The following is an 18,650-nucleotide window of genomic DNA, read 5'->3' as shown; positions in this document are numbered from 1 at the left end:
GAGAATCGACACGGCCTACAATGGCCATTCACGCCGTTTCTCGGAGGGTAACCCACCAAAGTTGCGCTTTAAAACAATTGTATGCAATTGAAAAATCATTACGGAATTATTCAAGTACACTGGCAGATGGAATACTGAAGTATTCCTCCAGAGCTTCAGTTGATTAGTTTTCATGAATAAAGGGCGAGTTTGGTATGAGGGGATGTTGTATGTGCGTCTGTGCTGATGGCACTGTTGATAAATTCCTATTCCCTCTTGCTAACCAGTAAAAAGGAACTTCAGCAGTGTGGCAGCTTCTTCAGGTGGTGCCACATTAAATGGAGAAGATGGAGTCGAGCAGACGGCAATCAAGGTGTCCCTGAAGTGTCCAATCACCTTCAGGCGGATTCAGCTTCCAGCGAGAGGCCATGATTGTAAACACGTACAGGTAAACGTCCCCTCCATCCTGGGTTTCAAAGTCTATGATGGCCTGTGTATTGAAAGGATATTATGGCCGGGAATTGTCTTTCAGTGACGTCCATTTGGTGCTAAAATGATTGTTTAATGAGTGTAAGCAATGTGTGGCGATTTTAACCCTACTCGCTCAGCAGAAACCTTGCAGGTGGACAGTTAAAATCACCCCTGGCTCTTACCTGTCCGATAGCTGCCATGATCGCAACAGCTGCAATTTTAACCTGCTCTCCTGAGCAGGCAGCAAGGACACCCAACCGGAGCCAACAGGGTCCTTCTTTAGATCTGCATGCTGCGGCCCGATGACATCATTGAGACCCGACTGTCATTTTAGCTCGGGCCTAAGCGGGGAATTCACTTGGAGTTAAAATCGGGGTCACATTGAATCTGAAAGCGAGTTTCATCAGCTTCAAGCTAAAGCTAGAAAGCTGACTAAATCCATGAGGAAACATTAGTGCAGAAACATAGAAAATAGGTGCAGGAGCAGGCCATTTGGCCCTTCGAGCCTGCACCGTCATTCAATATGATCATGGCTGGCAGACTAATCATGATTAATGTTCCGGAGACTGTATGTAATAAGTATTAATCGGATCGTCCGTGTCTGTTCTCCTGTTACTGCAGTGTTTTGATTTGGAATCATACTTGCAACTGAACTGTGAAAGAGGAACATGGCGATGTCCTGTATGCAAGTAAGTAAAGAAATTGAGCTTCGAGAGAGAATTGTGCAAGTTTGCCCGTGAGGTGCCTTGTCGTCTGGTTGCTGCTTTAGGATGCTTTTAGTTAAAATACTGCTTTTTATATATGTACAGCTTAACAACAACTTGCATTTATATAGCTTCACTGGAGCAGATTTGGACGAAACCTAAAATTGCAGATGCCCCTTGGAAGTTGTATTTGTTTGTGAGAATTAGCCGAGGATTGGGATATTGAACCAGTGTCTGCTGGTTCAGAGCAATGTTCAAGATTCCATTACCACAGGGAATTCTCCCAGAGTCGTAGCCACAATTCCACCCTTCAACATCACTAAATACAGATTAATTAGTTATTTATCTTGTAGTGTTTGCCTACATGACAACAAAGTAACTTATAAGTGTGGTGGGAGGTTGCTGAAGGACAAACCAAAGTGCTGTATAAATGCAAGTATCTTTTTACATTGAAAAGAATGGGAGCAACATCTTGCTCCTAGTACTCACAGATGGAACAAAAAAGTACTCCGGGCAATGTTCCCTCTCATTTTTACTTTGGGTGCACAGTCCCTATAATTTAGCTGGTGAGTGCCGGCGCGGGACCTCCCAATCGCTGCCCGACCACGCAGCTCATGGGAATTCTCAGTTGAACGTAGCGATGTTTTTTCCCTCATCAGTCATTAGTTTTAGTGAATAAGTAGATGTGCGTAACACACAGTGGAAGTAGTTTTGTACTTGCGTCTATTTTCTTTTTGGGCTAAAATTCGTGAACAGCGGAACTTTGTAACAAAAATACCTGTTTTGTTTCTGGAAGCATTTTCTACCATGTTTGCTCTGTATGTTGTTTGTCCTTTGGTGGACAATAAAGTGACCTATTGAATTCCACCCAAAGTCTGCTCCGTGCAGCCTCGTCCCAATGCCTTTTGTAGTGTAAACCAAACATTTATTTGTTTGATCTTGAGAAGATTGAAAATGAAAAAACCTCCTGTCATCTTCGAAGAATTAGCTTTAAATTTTTCTCCTTTCATCAGGAATAGCATGATACAGCACAGAAGGAGGCCATCCAACCTATTGTGTCTGTGTCGGCTCTTTGAAAGAGCGATCCAATTAGTCTCACTCCCTCCTGCTCTTTCCCCGTAGCCCTGCAAATTTCATCTTTTCTCAAATATTTATCCAAGTCCCCTGTGGAAAGTTACTCTTGAATCTGCTTCCACCACCCTTTCAGGCAGCGCGTTCCAGATCACAACAACTCGCTGTGTAAAAAAAAATCTCCCCATTTCCCCCTGAGGTTTTTTCCAATTATCTTCAATCTGTGCCCTCTGGTTATCGACCCTCCTGACAATGGAAACAATTTCTCCCTATCTACTCTATCAAAACCCTCAGTTTTATTTCCAAAGTAAAGCTTTACTGATTGTTGCACTTTATTCTGAAATTATGTTGGCTTTTTTATTGTACGAAAGTTATTGCCAATATTGTTTTCACTCAATGACAGTAAAACGGCACTCCTGGAAGGCCTTGAAGTTGACCAGTACATGTGGAGCATCCTATCCAACATTCAAAAGTAGGTTTAATCAAGCTTCTCCATATTTCACATGCTGAGTTTGTTGTTAGTTGGCTTGCAGGCTGTGTTTGTTTAGATGTGTATAACTAGACTTGCGCATTAAAGTAAAAAGTGACTTCTATAAGTCGTGAACTCCGTTTCCAATTTCAAATAGCCCTTGTATTCGCCTGCCTGTACTTCATAATTGAAATCTAGCTGAAGCACTGTCTCAGCAAGGCCCTGTTAAGTTGGCATGGAATGATGTTGCCTCCGGACAAGCCAGTCCATTCGGGAAACTCTAAAGTGACACTCCTCGAAAGTTCTGCCTCACACAACCTCAGTCCCATTTTTCTCTGCTGCCTTCTGTCTGGACATTTCCAGTTCTCAAAAGCATGTTTTGAGTGCGCCCAGTGGAACACAATCTCTTAATTGGTGCGTGAAATATTGTATTAATTGTTTCTTTGGCAGAATAAAAATTCCGTGAAGAATCCTTGAGTCCAAAAAAAATAACTTATTGGAGATCCATCAGCTCAGCTTTAGCTCAATGGATAGCACACCCGCCTCTGAGTCAGAGGGTCATAAGTTCAAGTCCCACTCTAGAGACTTCAGCACGTAATCCAGGCTGACACTCCAGTGCAGTACTGAGGAAATGTTGAACTGTCCGAGGTACCATCTTTTGGATGAGACATTAAACCAAAGTCCCATCTTCCCTCTCAGGAGAACGTAAAAGATCCCACGGCACTATTCAAAGAAGTCCAAGAATGGTCTCCCGGTGTCCTGGCCAACCTTTATCTCTCAAACAACATCCATAAAAAGCACAGATTATCTGGTAATTTACCTCCTGGCTCTTTGTGGAATTTTGCTGTGCACAGAATTGGCTGCTGTGTTTTCAACAGTGGGTATGAAGTGCTTTGTGATGCCCTGAGGACATGAAAGGTGCCATGTGAATGCACTTTCACTCTTTCAAAAACAAATCACCTAATTTCTGTGCCAATCCCCACAGTCATTCTTCCCATCTATTTAAATTACATTGTGTTTGAATAAGAAGTTACACATATAAATCCTGATCTCATGGCGTTGCTGACGGGTAATCCAGAGGACACTTGGGATGTTTAGCTAGAGTTGGAGCTGAGTGTGACCTGGGCTGCCCTTTAAATAGTCGCTGTGCAGAAGTGGTCTAAATAGTGCACACTCCTAAGGGCAATTAGAGGCTAGTTGTCACTGTTTGTAAATTTCTGATTCCAGGTCAGAAGAACCCAGCACGGACTATCTACCCTTTTTTTAATGAACATCATTTTTCAGTCAAAGTGTGCACTGCTAGACACAAGACATTTTTCAACGATCAAGTAATAGATATCTGCAGGAAATATGAGATGACTTTTAATATTTAGGGATTGAAGTAGCTTCTTGTATTCAGTTAAATCTTCTTTGTATCACCGCAGCTCTGAGTTTGAAGAGGTCACCATTGATCCAACGTGCAGCTGGAGACCAGTTCCACTGAAGTCTGACATTCACATTAAAGATGATCCAGATGGTCCTCTGTCCAAGCGGTTTAAGACCATGAGCCCCAGCCAGATGATTATGCCAAATGTCATGGAGATGATTGCAGCCCTTGGGCCAGGCCCGTCGCCGTACCCATCCCTACCTCCACCACCAGGGGGCAACAGTGGCAATGAATATGGCAACCCGGGTAGGTTTCCCAATGAATTTAGAATTTCCTTATCCAGGCCGACATGTCATCAACACTGCGTTTATCCAGCTTGATGGGGTACTGAATGAAGCTGTTGTCAATAAGTTTTTCTCAAATGTGATATTTGTACAGATTATTATTTTTCATTATCCAGGTCTTTTGTATGTGTCAAAAACATTAGTATGAGTGTATTTTGATTATTGGCATCTTGCATCCCTAGTCCCAATGTATCTGATGCAGAAATCAACATTATAATCTGGCCCAATGAAGAGCGACTGTCATTTTCCAGTTCTTTACGTTACATACAGTATAGTTCATGCAGGAATGGGATGCTAGATGCACTGATCTACTAGTTTCTGTTTCTCTTTCTTTGGGTAGATTTCAAGCTACTATAAAAAGCAATGTAAAGGTGTAAAATCAAACTCTGGAGTAATCACACCCAAGTTTGTAGACTATAAATGTGTGAAGGTGGTGCACATGTTTAATTCCCAGAAGAAAACATTTGAAGCTGAGATTCCCTTTAAAAAAAGAGTTGGATAAATAGCTATTTGTAAATGGAATTGGTGGTTGTGGTGGTAGGGGTAGGTTGAAGGGGATCAACTATTTGTTTGAAATATAATTCCTTTGCTGTGGGCAGGGGTTTGCCTGGAGAACAGCAGGCAAGAATTAAACAGTGGGAGTGTGAGGCTGGCTGAATATGTTGAAGTTTTACTTGATTGGAGTGAGTTTTTATGTAAACTTATGCGTCAGATGATTAAATGGGTGGGTGGAGTCCCCAATAGAATACGCTGTATACGATTTGTGGATGGAGCAGCCTTGACTGGTCCTGTGGCCTTCACCCATCTCATGCTTTTCTTGTGTTCCAATTACCATTGTGAATATGTTATATGTTGAGGAGGGCTATCCTCACTTTACAAAGAATGATCACCAGCAGGCTGATTGATTTGTGGAAGGGTTTCACAGCTAAGCTTAGCCCTGTCCTCACTCAACCTCCATGTTTTGCAGCCGAAGAAGAGCAGGAACCAATGTTCCCTCTAACACTGCGCAATAATGGGAAAGATCCTGCGCAGGACACACACCAGCTTCCCCATTGCAAATACCGCGCACGCGGGGAATTTAAAGGGACCGCGTACTAAAAGAAACAGGCTGCGCAGCTCACAGGCAGCATTGGTGGGAACCCTAGCTGTTAAGTTTTCCGTTCACGAGCTTAGGGACACTTGAGGCCAGTTGTAGTGCTGCCTCGGTTGCGCGCAACGGAATATAAGCTGGGAAATGAACCGAGGCCCTACTGGCCTATAGTGGATATACTACAGAGTATTGCGTTAACACACTAGGCCATGGCGAAGCCAAATTCTGGCTCAGACAACAGATGTGGTAGCTGACGAAGGAAGGGTCACTGTCAACCCTGACAGATAGTATATGTGTATGAAAAAGGATGCATAACCACGAGGTAAAACTAGAGCATTTAACTGCCAAGCATGGGTTGACCACATAGACTTGTGGTATTGAGCCCTACAGAACGGCCAGAAACTGAGATATAAATATATCTAAAAGATCGTAATGCAAAGTGTCCAGTTGTCGTTCACTGTTCAGGACTGTAGATCAAAAGGCAGTGATAACAGATTCTGGCAGGTCACACTCTGAATCCACTGATGGAAGGTGGAGAAGAATGATTACAATGACTTTTAAAAAAAATAAAAGATTATGTCTTAAGTTTTTTCAAGTCGATTGTGAATTGAGATACGTTTCATTATCCTGTGAATTTCCATCGCCCTCTTGAAATTGCTCATTTTTGAAGCTGGTAAAACAACGGTAGCGAGTTACAATGGGCAAACTAACTTGGAGATGACATTTTGTGTAGGATGCTCCAATTTCTCTGAACCTGCTTCAGCCCTGACAGGATATAGATTGTTTGAGAAGGCAGACTTGTATAATAACACTGTCATAATCCTCCCAAAAGGTAACACTTACCCCAGCCACGGGAACTTCGATTTCCCGCATGGCAACCCTGCCGGTACTTCAATGAACGATTTCATGCACGGGCCCCAGTTGTCGCACCCTCCAGACATGCCCAACAGCCTTATGACTCCTGACAAGCCTCTCAGCCACTCCATGCCTGATCAGGTAAGTGATGCCATTTGTGTGCGTCTCTCCCTTTTGTTTCAAACAATGACCTTTTTGCCTTTGCACTTGGGATACATTCAGCCTAAGAGATGTCGAGGGAGAGGGACCTGTGTTTGTGACAGTATTTCAGAGTGCTAACTTTGCCAACATATGGCAGGATAGGGAGCACAGATAAGAATTATGTTAACGGGACAGAGTGAGATGCAGTAAAGATCAAGTCGTTGTTGATCGCACAGAGAGTTGGGAGTAACTTAGTGAATCCAGCGTCCTTTTAACTAATGCTCTGCAAATAATCCTGTCTGATTGTGTTTCTGAGTGTGTAATGCAGCTTGGAATGTTTCTATACAGCACTGGCATTTTTCATCTGCCTTGTTTTTATTTCCTCTCTCCATACAAATCTGGTCTGCTTTTATATGTGCTTATTTCACTGTTATTTCACACAAATGGAATACAAGGGCAATTAGCACTTTATGTTGTCAAAGTTGCCACAAGCATCCCATTGTTTTGTCACTCACTGGTAGACACTAAGGCAGGGGACGTCAGAGGGTTACATGAGTTGCCTTAACATGTTGACGGTTTTTTACATGGAATGTGTAAAAGTAAAACCCAAGTGGTTCAAGAAAAAAAATCTCTCCCGCCTGGTTTAAATATGAAGAAGCCCAACCCAGACATACTAAGCTTTTGGTATTGTTGGATAGGCATCTTCTTCCCCCTCCCTGCCCCCAAAACAAATCTGTGTTATATCCTGCATTAGAAAAAGTCTTGTACGTTAACCAGAAAATTCTGCCGTGCAGCAGATTATTCCTGGAAATATTTATGATCGTACTGAGCTGAAGTACGCGGGTTTGCTGCAAACTTTCATTCCTCTCCGCCACATCAAAGGTGGATGTGTGTTTGCTTGGCTGAACTCAGATGTTGGAAACTTCTGTTGTCCTTATCCAGCTTTCCCAGAGACCTAACGTGTTTCTGCCTCCACACACACACACACACACACACACACACACACACACACACATCACACACGCACACACATCACACACGCACACACATCACACACGCACACACATATACACAAATCAGGAGTGGTTTTTTTGGGGGGGAGGGGGAAATGTCTTCAACTCTGCAGTATTCAGCTGACAGTAAATCTGTTGTTGGTAGGAGTCAGGGCGGGAAAATGATAGTTAGGAGGTTTGTTCCGTTACACGCAAGAAGTTACTAACCAAAGACTCCAGAGCATGTACCAAGACGTCTTCACTGTATCAGTACGTATAGCTAACGTGTGTTAGAGACAGTATCTCTTTCTGTAAGCCTACCCACAATGACTGAATACCAGAAACTGCACAGAGCAGCTTTTGAACCACTTTATTAAAACCTCCACACCATTGTTAACATGGTATTCGCTAAATTTTATTTCCAAAGATAGATCACCATTAATATTTCTAGCATGTTCCCTTTATAAATTTTTTTTAACATGGTTCAGGAAGGGATCTGGTTGCTTTTTGTTCAGGGGGAGTGGTTTTATTTGGTAGTATATTTCAGCCCAAGTAGGCCAACAAAAAGGATACTTTCTCTTTAAAATTACGTTGGCCCAATATGAGCTAATGTGAGTGCCCTTGATGGTGAGTGAAAGAGCTTTAGCGTCTCGAGCTTTATAGGTAATATTTGAAATGTTTAAAAAGAATTGTTAGTCTTGAGTTGATGTTCTCTCTAAATGTGGGTAGATTTTCTTAGTTACTCGAAATTTTGATAGTGGTTAGGTGTTGCAAGTTAATGCTGCAGAGTTGATTTCCTTCTAAGTCTCCAGTGAGATTTGACATTTCTTAAGTGGGGATTGGCTTTCTCTCCTGTCTAATGGCTGGGTTTGGTATTAACATTCTTCAGGCATCTTGAGCACTGTACCTTGTAGCCTCACTCTCTCCTGCTTCCTCCTTCGCAGATGCCTCATCCTGGCAGTACTGACCAATCCCATAGTTCCATGCAGCAAGGTTTGCACGCACCTCACCCCAGCAGCCAGTCAGGGCAGCCATTACATCACAGTGGTCCCAGCCAGCAGTCCCGGCAGCCCCACCAGGCTGGTTCTAGCAACCATCCGCACAGTGATCTGACCTTTCACCCGTCCTCCACCTTGGAAGGTCAGGCTGGTGGTCAGGGAACGTCCGACATGCCGGAACCCTCACTGGATGTAAGTGTGCCTCATGCTCTCATTTGCCTGCCTATCCACTGCTAGCAAATTCTGGGCACAGCAAAGCGCCTCATGTCACATCATTGTTTCATACATTTTTCACGTGTTACTTTGTACTGCAGCAGTCTAGAAAGAGAGTAGTTTGCTTGGCTGCCATGTTCACCTGTCTGTTTTCAAGAAATGGCTGTATTTACTATATAATATATCAAAATGACTAGACAACAAAAGAAAAAGTGAAAGGGATTGGGGTTACAATTGGTTCACTTAATTAGGAAAATAGCCCGTCAAATTGTATTAAGAGCGACAGTGGCCCAAAAATACATCAAGACAGTTGTGAAGTATAGAATTGAAAGGCTGACTGTACCACAAATGCGTTCTTAACGTGATCTGTTTTTGGTAGCAGGTATTTATAAAACTGTGCAGAGGTCAGGTGTCAAACACTGATTCCTGGCACTGTGTCATAAACTAACAACGGAATCAGTTGGTCCAGTTTTTATTACATTATGCCCCTCGAGGAGCTGGATGATGCATTGAGGTAGAATACTGCCAACTAACTGCTGAGACCTGGGCCTGAATTCAGCTCAAACTGAGGGATGACAGTCTCCTCGCACTGATGTGAGTGAGTTTGAGCCGTTGCTGGTCGGCACAGGGTCACAGCACTAAACTGCCCGTAATTCAGCACTGTGTGGTTGTCTCACGCAGAGCGGCCAATAAGGGTGGCTGGTGTGAGAAAGGGAAACTTCACTGTGTAATAGAGCAGGGCTGTCCAATCTCTGGGGGCAGGGTGCCCGATACATGTGGCACAACCAGTGAGTGGGGTGCATGTGATTAGAAAGAAATCGGACTCCACCCCCACCCCCCCCCTAGACATAGAAATTACCGGACTCGCCCATACACCCTACGGCAAGACTCTCCTACACAAAAAAAATGTAATCCCTGTACATGAAAAATTATACCTCCCCCAACCCCCCATATGCAAAACCTCCCTTTCAAAAATTGGCTGGCTGCCTATAGTTCGCTTATCCTTTTTCTCTTCAGTTAGTCCATCGGTCTGGTCGGCTGTCCCCTTTTTTTTCTACCTGCCTGGTCATCATCAACCATTCCTGCCTTGTTTTCCACTACTGTCACATCTGCTGGTCAAAATGTGAAAACGTGTAAGCTCCAGCCTCAGCTCTTTAAACTTTCCTGGTCTGGGGGACCTGATTGGTGCAAAAGGAGTTGCTCCCTTCTGGTAGGAATCTCCACCCATCGGGAAGCAACCTTCCTAGTCCTCCAAGTCCAGGAAGTGACGACAGCTGAGGCTCAGCAGAAGTTACAATTGAGACTGCGCACGTGTTCCAGGAAGGGAGAGGCAAGACTTGGTGGGCTGGCTAAAAGGAACTTGCGAGCTGGACTTTGCCATGACTTGGCCATCCGCACAGTTGAGAGTTCCCTTCTGAGGTTGGTCTCGACACTTTGGCCACCTAACCGATGCTGTAACTGCATTTGGTACAGACCCTGAACAAAGTATTCCGTTTCCCATCACTAACAACCCTCGCATTAATAAGTACAAAAATTCACCTCCCCAAAGTCTGCATCTAATATTGCGAAAATAAGTTCAAATGGTTTGAAAACCAAACATGTTACTGAAACAAACCATTTTGTGGATAGTACAAGTCTTTCAGTTTTAAACTTTACAGTTTCTCAGTGCATTGGATGAGCTGAACCCCCAACTGAATTTCCCAAAGACAATGGGGTAAATCTTAATTTGATGCTTGGGCCTATCATAGAAATCGCCAATTTTCACTTCCACAATAGAAATGAAGATTGGGCACTTTCTATAACATGTGGCTGCTTCATGCCATCGGGTTTTACACACGGGGAGGTGGGGGGTGGGGGGGGAGGGGAGGGGAGGGGGGTGTTTAACTTGAGGACCTCACCCAACAAATCTGCACTGATATATTCAGTAAACAGTTCATTTAAAGGTGCAGTGTCCAATGCCAAACATGCCAATTTGAAAGTGACTGCTAAAATTAGTGTTTGCATTACAATCTATTTCCAAAGTCTCTTTTCCCCACATTGATTTGCGATTGCGTGCGTGTACTTGCGACGTTTTACTACGTTAAAGGCGCTTTTGTTAGAAAAGCAGATTTTCACGATATGACTATTACCCCGAGATGGTGCAAGATCCCATTTATCACTGTTTGTTCCTGCTCATATCAAACCCAAGGACGGGCTGTGTAGAGAGAGGGACCAGCACTATCAACAGACTGAGGACACGCATCTTGATTTCCCGTCCAGTAAAAACAAAAATATCTGAAATGGATTATGTTGGAAGCGCATATATTCTCAATAAGCAGCCTCTTTTTAGTAATCACATAAGGCATGTTTCATTTGTGAGATTTGCAGCTTTAAATTTATTATTGTAAATGCACTTAAAAGAGTATTTGTTAAATTGTTTGTAGCAATTTCTAACTTCAAACATCCTTTTACAACAAAATGTGACTAAAATATCCCAGTTTGTTCGGATATGATGTGAATATATTGGTCACTGTTACTGAGTTGCCCAGTGTAAATGCCTGGCAGTCACATGGAGAATTCTTACACACCACAATACAAAAAGCTCCTGCAAAACAATAGAATTCAGTAATAAAGGATGAAACACTCAGCAGGTCAGGCAGCATTTGTGGAGAGAGAAAAAGAGTTAACGTTTCAAGTCGATTACCTTTCGTCAGAACACACACACACTCTCACATAAAGTTAACCCATTTGCAGGGTTTGCAATAAATATATTGCACCATAAATATGTGAGGACCTTGAAATAGCTGCTGTTAATAATAAAAACTAAACATAAAATTATCTAAAGTTTCGTGAGAGCTGTACAAAAGCAAGCGTACTTTGGAATTTTAGTGAACATTCAATCATGAATTTACTAGCATGTACTCAATAGTTACATAGAAACATAGAGAATAGGTGCAGAAGTAGGTCATTCAGCCCTTCGAGCCTGCACCACCATTCAATATAATCATGGCTGATCATGCAACTTCACTACCCCATTCCTGCTTTCTCTCCGTACCCTTTGGTCCCTTTAGTCGTAAGGGCCACATCTAACTCCCTCTTGAATATATCTAACGAACTGGCCTCAACAACTTTCTGTGGTAGAGATTTCCACAGGTTCACAATTCTCTGAGTGAAGAAGTTTCTCCTCATCTCGATCCTAAATGGCTTACCCCTTATCCTTAGACTATGACCCCTGGTTCTGGACTTCCCCAACATCGGGAACATTCTTCCTGCATCTAACCTGTCCAATCCCGTCAGAATTTTATATGTTTCTATGAGATCCCCTCTCATTCTTCTAAATTCCAGTGAATATAAGCCGAGTCGATCCACTCGTTCTTCATATGTCAGCCCTGCCATCCCGAGAATCAGTCTCGTGAACTTTCGTTGCACTCCCTCAATAGCAAGAATGTCCTTCCTCAGATTAGGAGATCAAAACTGTACACAATATTTAAGGTGTGGCGTCACCAAGGCTCTGTACCTATACTCAAATCCTCTCGCTATGAAGGCCAACATGCCATTTGCCTTTTTCACCGCCAACTTTCAATGACTGATGTACCATGACACCCAGGTCTCGTTGCACCTCCCCTTTTCCTAATCTGTCACCATTCAGATAATATTCTGCCTCCCTGTTTTTGCCACCAAAGTGGATAACCTCACATTTATCTACATTATACTGCATCTGCCATGCATTTGCCCACTCACCTAACCTGTCCAAGACACCCTGCAGCCTCTTAGCATCCTCCTCACAGCTCACACTGCCACCCAATGAGGTTTTGACACATAACCATATGCACACCACCAAAAAAAAACAAAAGTCAAGGCAAAACCAGGTCCTGCTTGTTGCCATTCACCTTTGCACTTCCAGTTCCAATCTTTCTTCCCAGCTATTCTGTGATTGGATGGCAGGTGGTAGATGCTTTGCTGCACACAGTGGCGCCACCTAATGCAGGCTCCAAATTGAAAAATTGAAAAAAGCTAGCCAATGAAAGAAGTCAACTTTTATATGTGGTTTGAGGTGATGGAAGTCGAATGGCCCACTGATCGAGCCATCAGGCCATCTCGAATAGTCCTTGGATTATGTCGGTTGGTCTGCCTCTTTGCCCACCCAACAGCTGCCAGATATGCTAACGTGATCAGAATAAATTATACTCCGCCCCAAAGATTAACATCCTGTTTTTAAAATGATGGTGAGGGGGGGGAGTGGGGGAGAATAATATATATTCTAGAGTGTTAATAGTGCACCAAATCCTTGCTAACTTGCTGGATTAGTCATATTACTGTCCTTAATGTGTCAGCCTCAGTTGTCCTCCTATCAGACATACCTTACAAGCCTTGTTTTTCAGTGAGACGATTTCAGACAATATACACAATGAGCTCACAAATTATGGTTTACAGCATAACTCACCTGCCTGTTGCTGCAGTATGATGGGAGCAAATTGTTCATTTCTTTTTCAAAATTAATAAAAATGTACGATTTTGATGACTTTGGTAGAAAACTGCATTAGAAATGTAAGAGTGTACAATGTACAACAGCCTTGCTATTCCAACAATAAGATTATTTGATAATGTTTTAATGTTGTGTTATGACTACGTATTTTAATATTGATGAGAAAGTATTGTACCTGGGGGTTAGACTTGATAACATTGTATGTTTGTCTTTGGTTCCTTGCAGCTTATTCCAGAATTCACAAATCCAGATGAGCTCCTGTCCTACCTTGGTCCTCCTGACTTGCCCAGCAATAGCAACGATGACCTTCTCTCTCTTTTTGAGACCAACTGAAAGCCCGTCCCTTCACACGTCCTCACCATGTAGCCGCACAGGAAGTCAAAACACCTTTTTTCTGCAAGAGTTCATACACTAGATGAAATGGTGCACTCCAGGCTCCTCTTCCTTCCGAGATGGTCTTGCACACTTGCGTTGACTGAAAGCAAATGTGGGCGGCGGGGGGAGGAAGCTTGTTAGGTGCCGCTGCAGGTTCACTGAAAACATCACTCATGATCATTAAAAATACCTTGTAGCTTTATCAAATCGGTTTTGTGAACAAATAGGAAGAATTCCATTGCGTAAAGTGTCCGGGCGCTAAATTTGAGAAAACCAACAAAGAAAAGCAGAAAGAATTTCCCTTGTAGGCCAGTCCCCGCCATGCTCTCCTCCACCTCCAACCACCCCCTCTCCCCGTCTCTCATCCAGTATACTAGAAACAGAGCTCCTCCACACAGCAGCTCCCAGGAGAATAGCAGAAGATGGACTAACAGGAGGGACGGACGTAAAAAGTATTTAGGTCAGAATGCAACTAGAAAGCACAACGTGGTTGACCTGAATGTCAAATTGGGAATACGTGTACAAAAACAGTGAAGGAAAGTTGTGGCTTCCACATCTGAAGAATATTCTGTGCACCATCTGATTCAGCACATGTGCAGAGATTTTTCCCGTTTGCTTTTTTTCTCCTTTGTTCTGCAATGCAAGGGACAGTTGGTGGCCTGCAAGTCGAATGCAAATATATCCTTTTCTTGCAGTCTTTTACTGCGAACCGCAGGTGTCTCGCTGGCACGTTCTGCCGAACTCACATTCTACCCGTAGTGGGAGAATCGCTGAAAGATCTCGATGTTTGCGGCTCAGTCTTAAAAGCAGAGCTAAGTCTCGTCGGTCTTATGATAACGTGCACCCGCGCACCAGAAGCAGCAATCCAACGGACAACTTGCTGCAACAAACAGATTGCTGAGCTGGGATTAGATCCACTGCTTGAATAGCTGGGAGCCGTAACAGTCAGTGGCTGAAGGCATCTGCAACATTTTCCTGGTTTGTGTTTTCCCTTAAAGACTGTTACACGTGGTCTTCTCCTTACCCGTCGGGATTCTTAATAAAAAGATATTTGAATCCTGTTGTCACTGTGGCAGATCCTCGGCCTGGGAGCCCCAACCACTGCCTTGCACCAGTGTCGTTTTTTTCTTTTGCCACACCAACACCTCTTTAGCTGCAGGAACACCACGTCTCTTTGCTCCGCATTCTGTGCTGATGTACCTTTCTCGAAACCATGTTGTACAATAGGGAGGGGAAACAATACCTGCATGCGTGCGCGACAACCACCCTGCACCTGTGCAGTCCAAACACAGACTGACTGTACCGTTTAATATCTCCACCATTGAACTGGATATTCTGCGCCTCCCTAAAACCATGTACATTTTAAATCTGCGACACTAACTGTGCTCCACAATTGCAAGTGCCAGAGGGATTTGTTGCATTTCCAATTAGTTTTTATTATATTTTTTTAATTATTACTATTAAGCGGATCCATTTTTTTTTTTCAATGTACAACAACATGATCTGAACTAAGCTTGCCACTGGAAGCTTGAGCAATGCTTTCATCACCAAAGTCACTTTTTTGTTTTTCTTTCCCTCCATTTTGCTCCTTCTCGAAGAAGACAAACTCTGATCCGTCACTGCTGTATGTGCATAGTCATGTATGCTAGTTACCAGTGCTCAGCTGTAGATATTAAAATGAATGGCTCTTTGCCTTTGCTAGTAGCAGTATTGAATCTGTAATCGTCACGTAGAAAGTTGCCAAGTAATTGAATACATTTGAGGTTCTTTTTCCCTGTCTTCAAGTAAAAGGCGATGTTCAGTATGCAAATTGATTATTTTGAAATGCTATTGTAAATACCTTTGTGAATATTTTAGTAACGTCTTTGATAATATTCAACATTTTCCATGATCAGATTGGTTGTCTTTTCCTGTGGTTTTTAAATCGTGGTCCCGCCTTCAAAGAGGGTTCTTCTACAGAGCAGAGGGGCACTCTCCACCCCTACCCGAAAATAGAATTAGTAAAAATTTCAAAAAGAAAGTGTTTCCTCCTTTTCTAACCCTCTAAACTCTCAAGTGCGTCCGTTAAGCGGAGGCAAGAACGTGAGTCGCTAGTACAGTACAGTTCATTTCTGTTAAGTGAATGATGTGTTTCACTTGCTAGGAATATTAGCCGTTTAATAAGTTTTGTTATTCAGTTCTTAGCATTCTTTTAACTGTAAGGGAAATTTCTAATTGTAATCTCTCCGACTGCTGTTGCTTTTAAATGTCAAACCCGTTTGACAGGAGGTGGGCTATAAACAAAGTATAATATGTATAATTAAAGGTACCCACTGGCAGGAATTTATAACTAAAGTATGTTAATGGGAAAGGTATAGAGAGAGAGGGAAGAAAGGAAAAATGAGTTTAGGATTCTCGCTTAACAGAAATATGGGCAGTCATATAAGTGGATTTGAGTGTATTTTATCTCTGGACAGGAAGGTCGGATAGTTCATGGGATGTTGCATTAAAAAAATGTTGACCTGTGTCGCATTCTTCTGATTTGGGACCTCAATGTGATTGGCCCCTACATTTAAGCTACATCAGCTTTAGAGGGTTACATACATCAGCAAATCACCAAATTTGGCTGTACGTGTAAGCTGACACTCTGAGGATCACCCCCTTGGTGGGGGTGGGGGTGGGGGGGGGGTTGGAGGGCCGGGGGTGGTTGAGTTGACCTGGCGGCAAGTGGCCATTTTCTGCTTCACTGCTCTAGTCCTGGCTTCTGCTTGTGTGCATATCAGGAGGCTACTTTCTGTAACCCCTTTTTAGTTTCTTCCCATTTTAAGAGCAGCCGGTCCCTTGGTCTGGCAAGGTACTGGTTCATAACTGGGAACTTGTTTGTTTGAAACAGCTTCGACAAAATACATAGGATAAGTGAAGAGTATCCAATGACAGACAATGCACTGCCAATGTATTTTTCCGGAAAAAAAAGTTCTAACATGTTATAATGTTATTTTAAAACAAAAAAAAAAAATCTGCTGGTGAGTCAGCACTGGCATGTTTGGTGTTGATTTTTTTTTAAAAGAGCTGTTTCACACGTCTAGTCCCCATGGTTTTATAACAGTCACTGTGGAAGCCTGGCTGGGAAGGAACCTCAGTGATCTTTGGGTCCCTGCTTGGACTTTGTAAGGACAAAGCAAACAGACATACAGGCGGATACCATCGTCCATAGCAGAGACTAAGGGACATGTGTACATATGTAAATGACAAAGGGAGACATGTTCAATGTAAAGAGAAGTGCGTTCATTTTCCTCAAATGTGCATTGTCTCAACAAGCTTGCAATCCATCAGAAGTGACTGTGGAAAATGAATACTGTTTGTTATCTTTCGTGAAGTCTCAGCATTCATTCACCTCTGTAATATACTCTGATCCTTCAGAAGAAACCTTTGTTTTACCTACGTGTAATATTTAGCTTCAGTGTATTATCTAGTAGATCACCTGCGTATTTTTAAGGTGCTACAAAATTAATGAAGAAAATGAGGGGGTTAAAAAAAAGATTGTAACCAAATTCATAGTTTGTACAATTTTTGATATCATGATCATTCAAGAATTCAAAAAGGGTACAATCTCCTGTGTCACATGCAAAAATGGCCATTTTTTTTTCCGTTTGTACATTGTATGTACAATGCAATCATTTCATACTTTAAACTGGTCAGAAAACTAATTGTGATTTTTAGTCTTGCAAACTGTATGTAGTTAGATGATGTGACAACCTAATATTTATCTAATAAATATGTATTCAGATGAAAAGGTGTGCAGCTTTTTAATTTTATTTAACGGCAACTAATGAGAGTGCATGGAAGTTTTGATGCAAGCTGTTCTGATTGTCAAAAATGAAATTCAAATAGACACACACACACACACATTCTTTCCTCGGTGAAAATAAGCAGGAGAATTGGGGGCACCGTAGTCCAAACATCCTGGCTAATATTTATCCCTCAATGAATATCACAAAAGCAGATTAGCTGGTCATTATCACATTCATGTTTGTGGGAGCTTGCTGTGCGCAAATTGACTGCCAAGTTTCCTACATCACAACATTGACTACACTTAAATGTACTTCACGGGTTGTAAAGCGCTTTGGGATGTCCTGATGTCGTGAAAGGCGCTATATAAATGCATGTCTTGTTTTTCTTTCACTCCTGGAATCGGGACTTGAATCTAATCCAGGTTAATGGGATGAAGACGACTTCAGTCTGGCTGTAAGTGCAGTAACACCCCATGGTAGGACCACAGCACTAAGATGATCATAATTCATAATATGGCACTGATTTGTTAATCCTGCTCAAAGGAAGTAACGAGAATTGGAATAGCTGGGGCAGTGAATGAAATGCCACAGTGGACCAGTTGAGGGTGTAAGATGTAATGCAGATTACTTTGATAGTGCAGAGTGAGTTTGATAACTGTCATTGGGTGCAAAAGGTAAAAAATGTTCAATTTTCCATCAATATGATTCCTCAATTTGTGAAGCACAAATTCACTTCCTTAGGAAGTTGAGAAGTGAAGAGGACAAAATTAATTGCAATTAATTTTGTCCAACAATCATCCAGCCTATTCTTAATTTGACAAGATGGTGCATGTCAATTCTAGATAATGTATCATTCAGTCGCAGACTGAATTTGCCCAGATGTTGGACTGTTTGTACAGCACCCATCCCAGGAGATTTCTATTACAACATAATGAATGTAAAACTCAGGGCACATTTGAATCAATCATATTTCAGTTGTCAAATAAGGTCCCATTGAACCTGGTTTGATGCTACAGCACCTTTTTATTAATGGTACCAAACAATGTTACACCGTCAGTAACAATCCCCTGCTTTGTTCTTTGTATTTTGTATTCACGGGATGTGGGCGTCACTGGCAAGGATGGCATTTATTGCCCATCCCCAATTGCCCTTGAGAGGCTTGTGGTGAGACACCTTCTTGAACTGTTGCATTTCATGTGGTGAAGGTACTCTCGCAGTGCTGTTAGGGAGGGAGTTCCAGGAATTTTGACCCGGCGACGATAAAGGAACGGCGATATAGTGTGACTTGGTAGTGGTGGTGTTCCCATGCACCTGCTGCCCTTGTACTTCTAGGTGGTAGAAGAGGTC

At 42.6% G+C, this 18,650-nt stretch overlaps 1 protein-coding gene and 1 long non-coding RNA gene across 12 annotated transcripts in view; one reads left to right on the top strand and one right to left on the bottom strand.

The window, feature by feature from the left end:
* The window catches only part of zmiz1a (zinc finger, MIZ-type containing 1a), a 457,231-nt gene extending 441,048 nt beyond the window's left edge, over nt 1-16,183 (top strand). For 10 of the 11 annotated variants that reach the window (XM_070865642.1, XM_070865635.1, XM_070865640.1 and 7 more), the window contains 6 exons: nt 267-427; nt 1,072-1,139; nt 2,629-2,697; nt 4,119-4,366; nt 6,327-6,490; nt 13,384-16,183. In XM_070865642.1, coding sequence (XP_070721743.1) covers nt 267-427; nt 1,072-1,139; nt 2,629-2,697; nt 4,119-4,366; nt 6,327-6,490; nt 13,384-13,491 — 818 coding nt within the window. In that variant the 3' untranslated portion in view covers nt 13,492-16,183. Of the gene's footprint in view, nt 1-266; nt 428-1,071; nt 1,140-2,628; nt 2,698-4,118; nt 4,367-6,326; nt 6,491-8,426; nt 8,673-13,383 lie in introns of all 11 variants that reach the window. The other variant, XM_070865646.1, reaches the window with a different exon arrangement.
* Nucleotides 1-18,650, bottom strand: part of LOC139234864 (uncharacterized) — a 55,222-nt gene that overhangs the window by 14,802 nt on the left and 21,770 nt on the right. The gene's annotated exons all lie outside the window — the stretch shown is intronic.

Source organism: Pristiophorus japonicus, chromosome 22 (genome assembly GCF_044704955.1).
Source record: "Pristiophorus japonicus isolate sPriJap1 chromosome 22, sPriJap1.hap1, whole genome shotgun sequence".
Lineage (NCBI taxonomy): Eukaryota > Metazoa > Chordata > Chondrichthyes > Pristiophoridae > Pristiophorus > Pristiophorus japonicus.
This window is presented reverse-complemented; position numbering and strand designations above follow the sequence as displayed.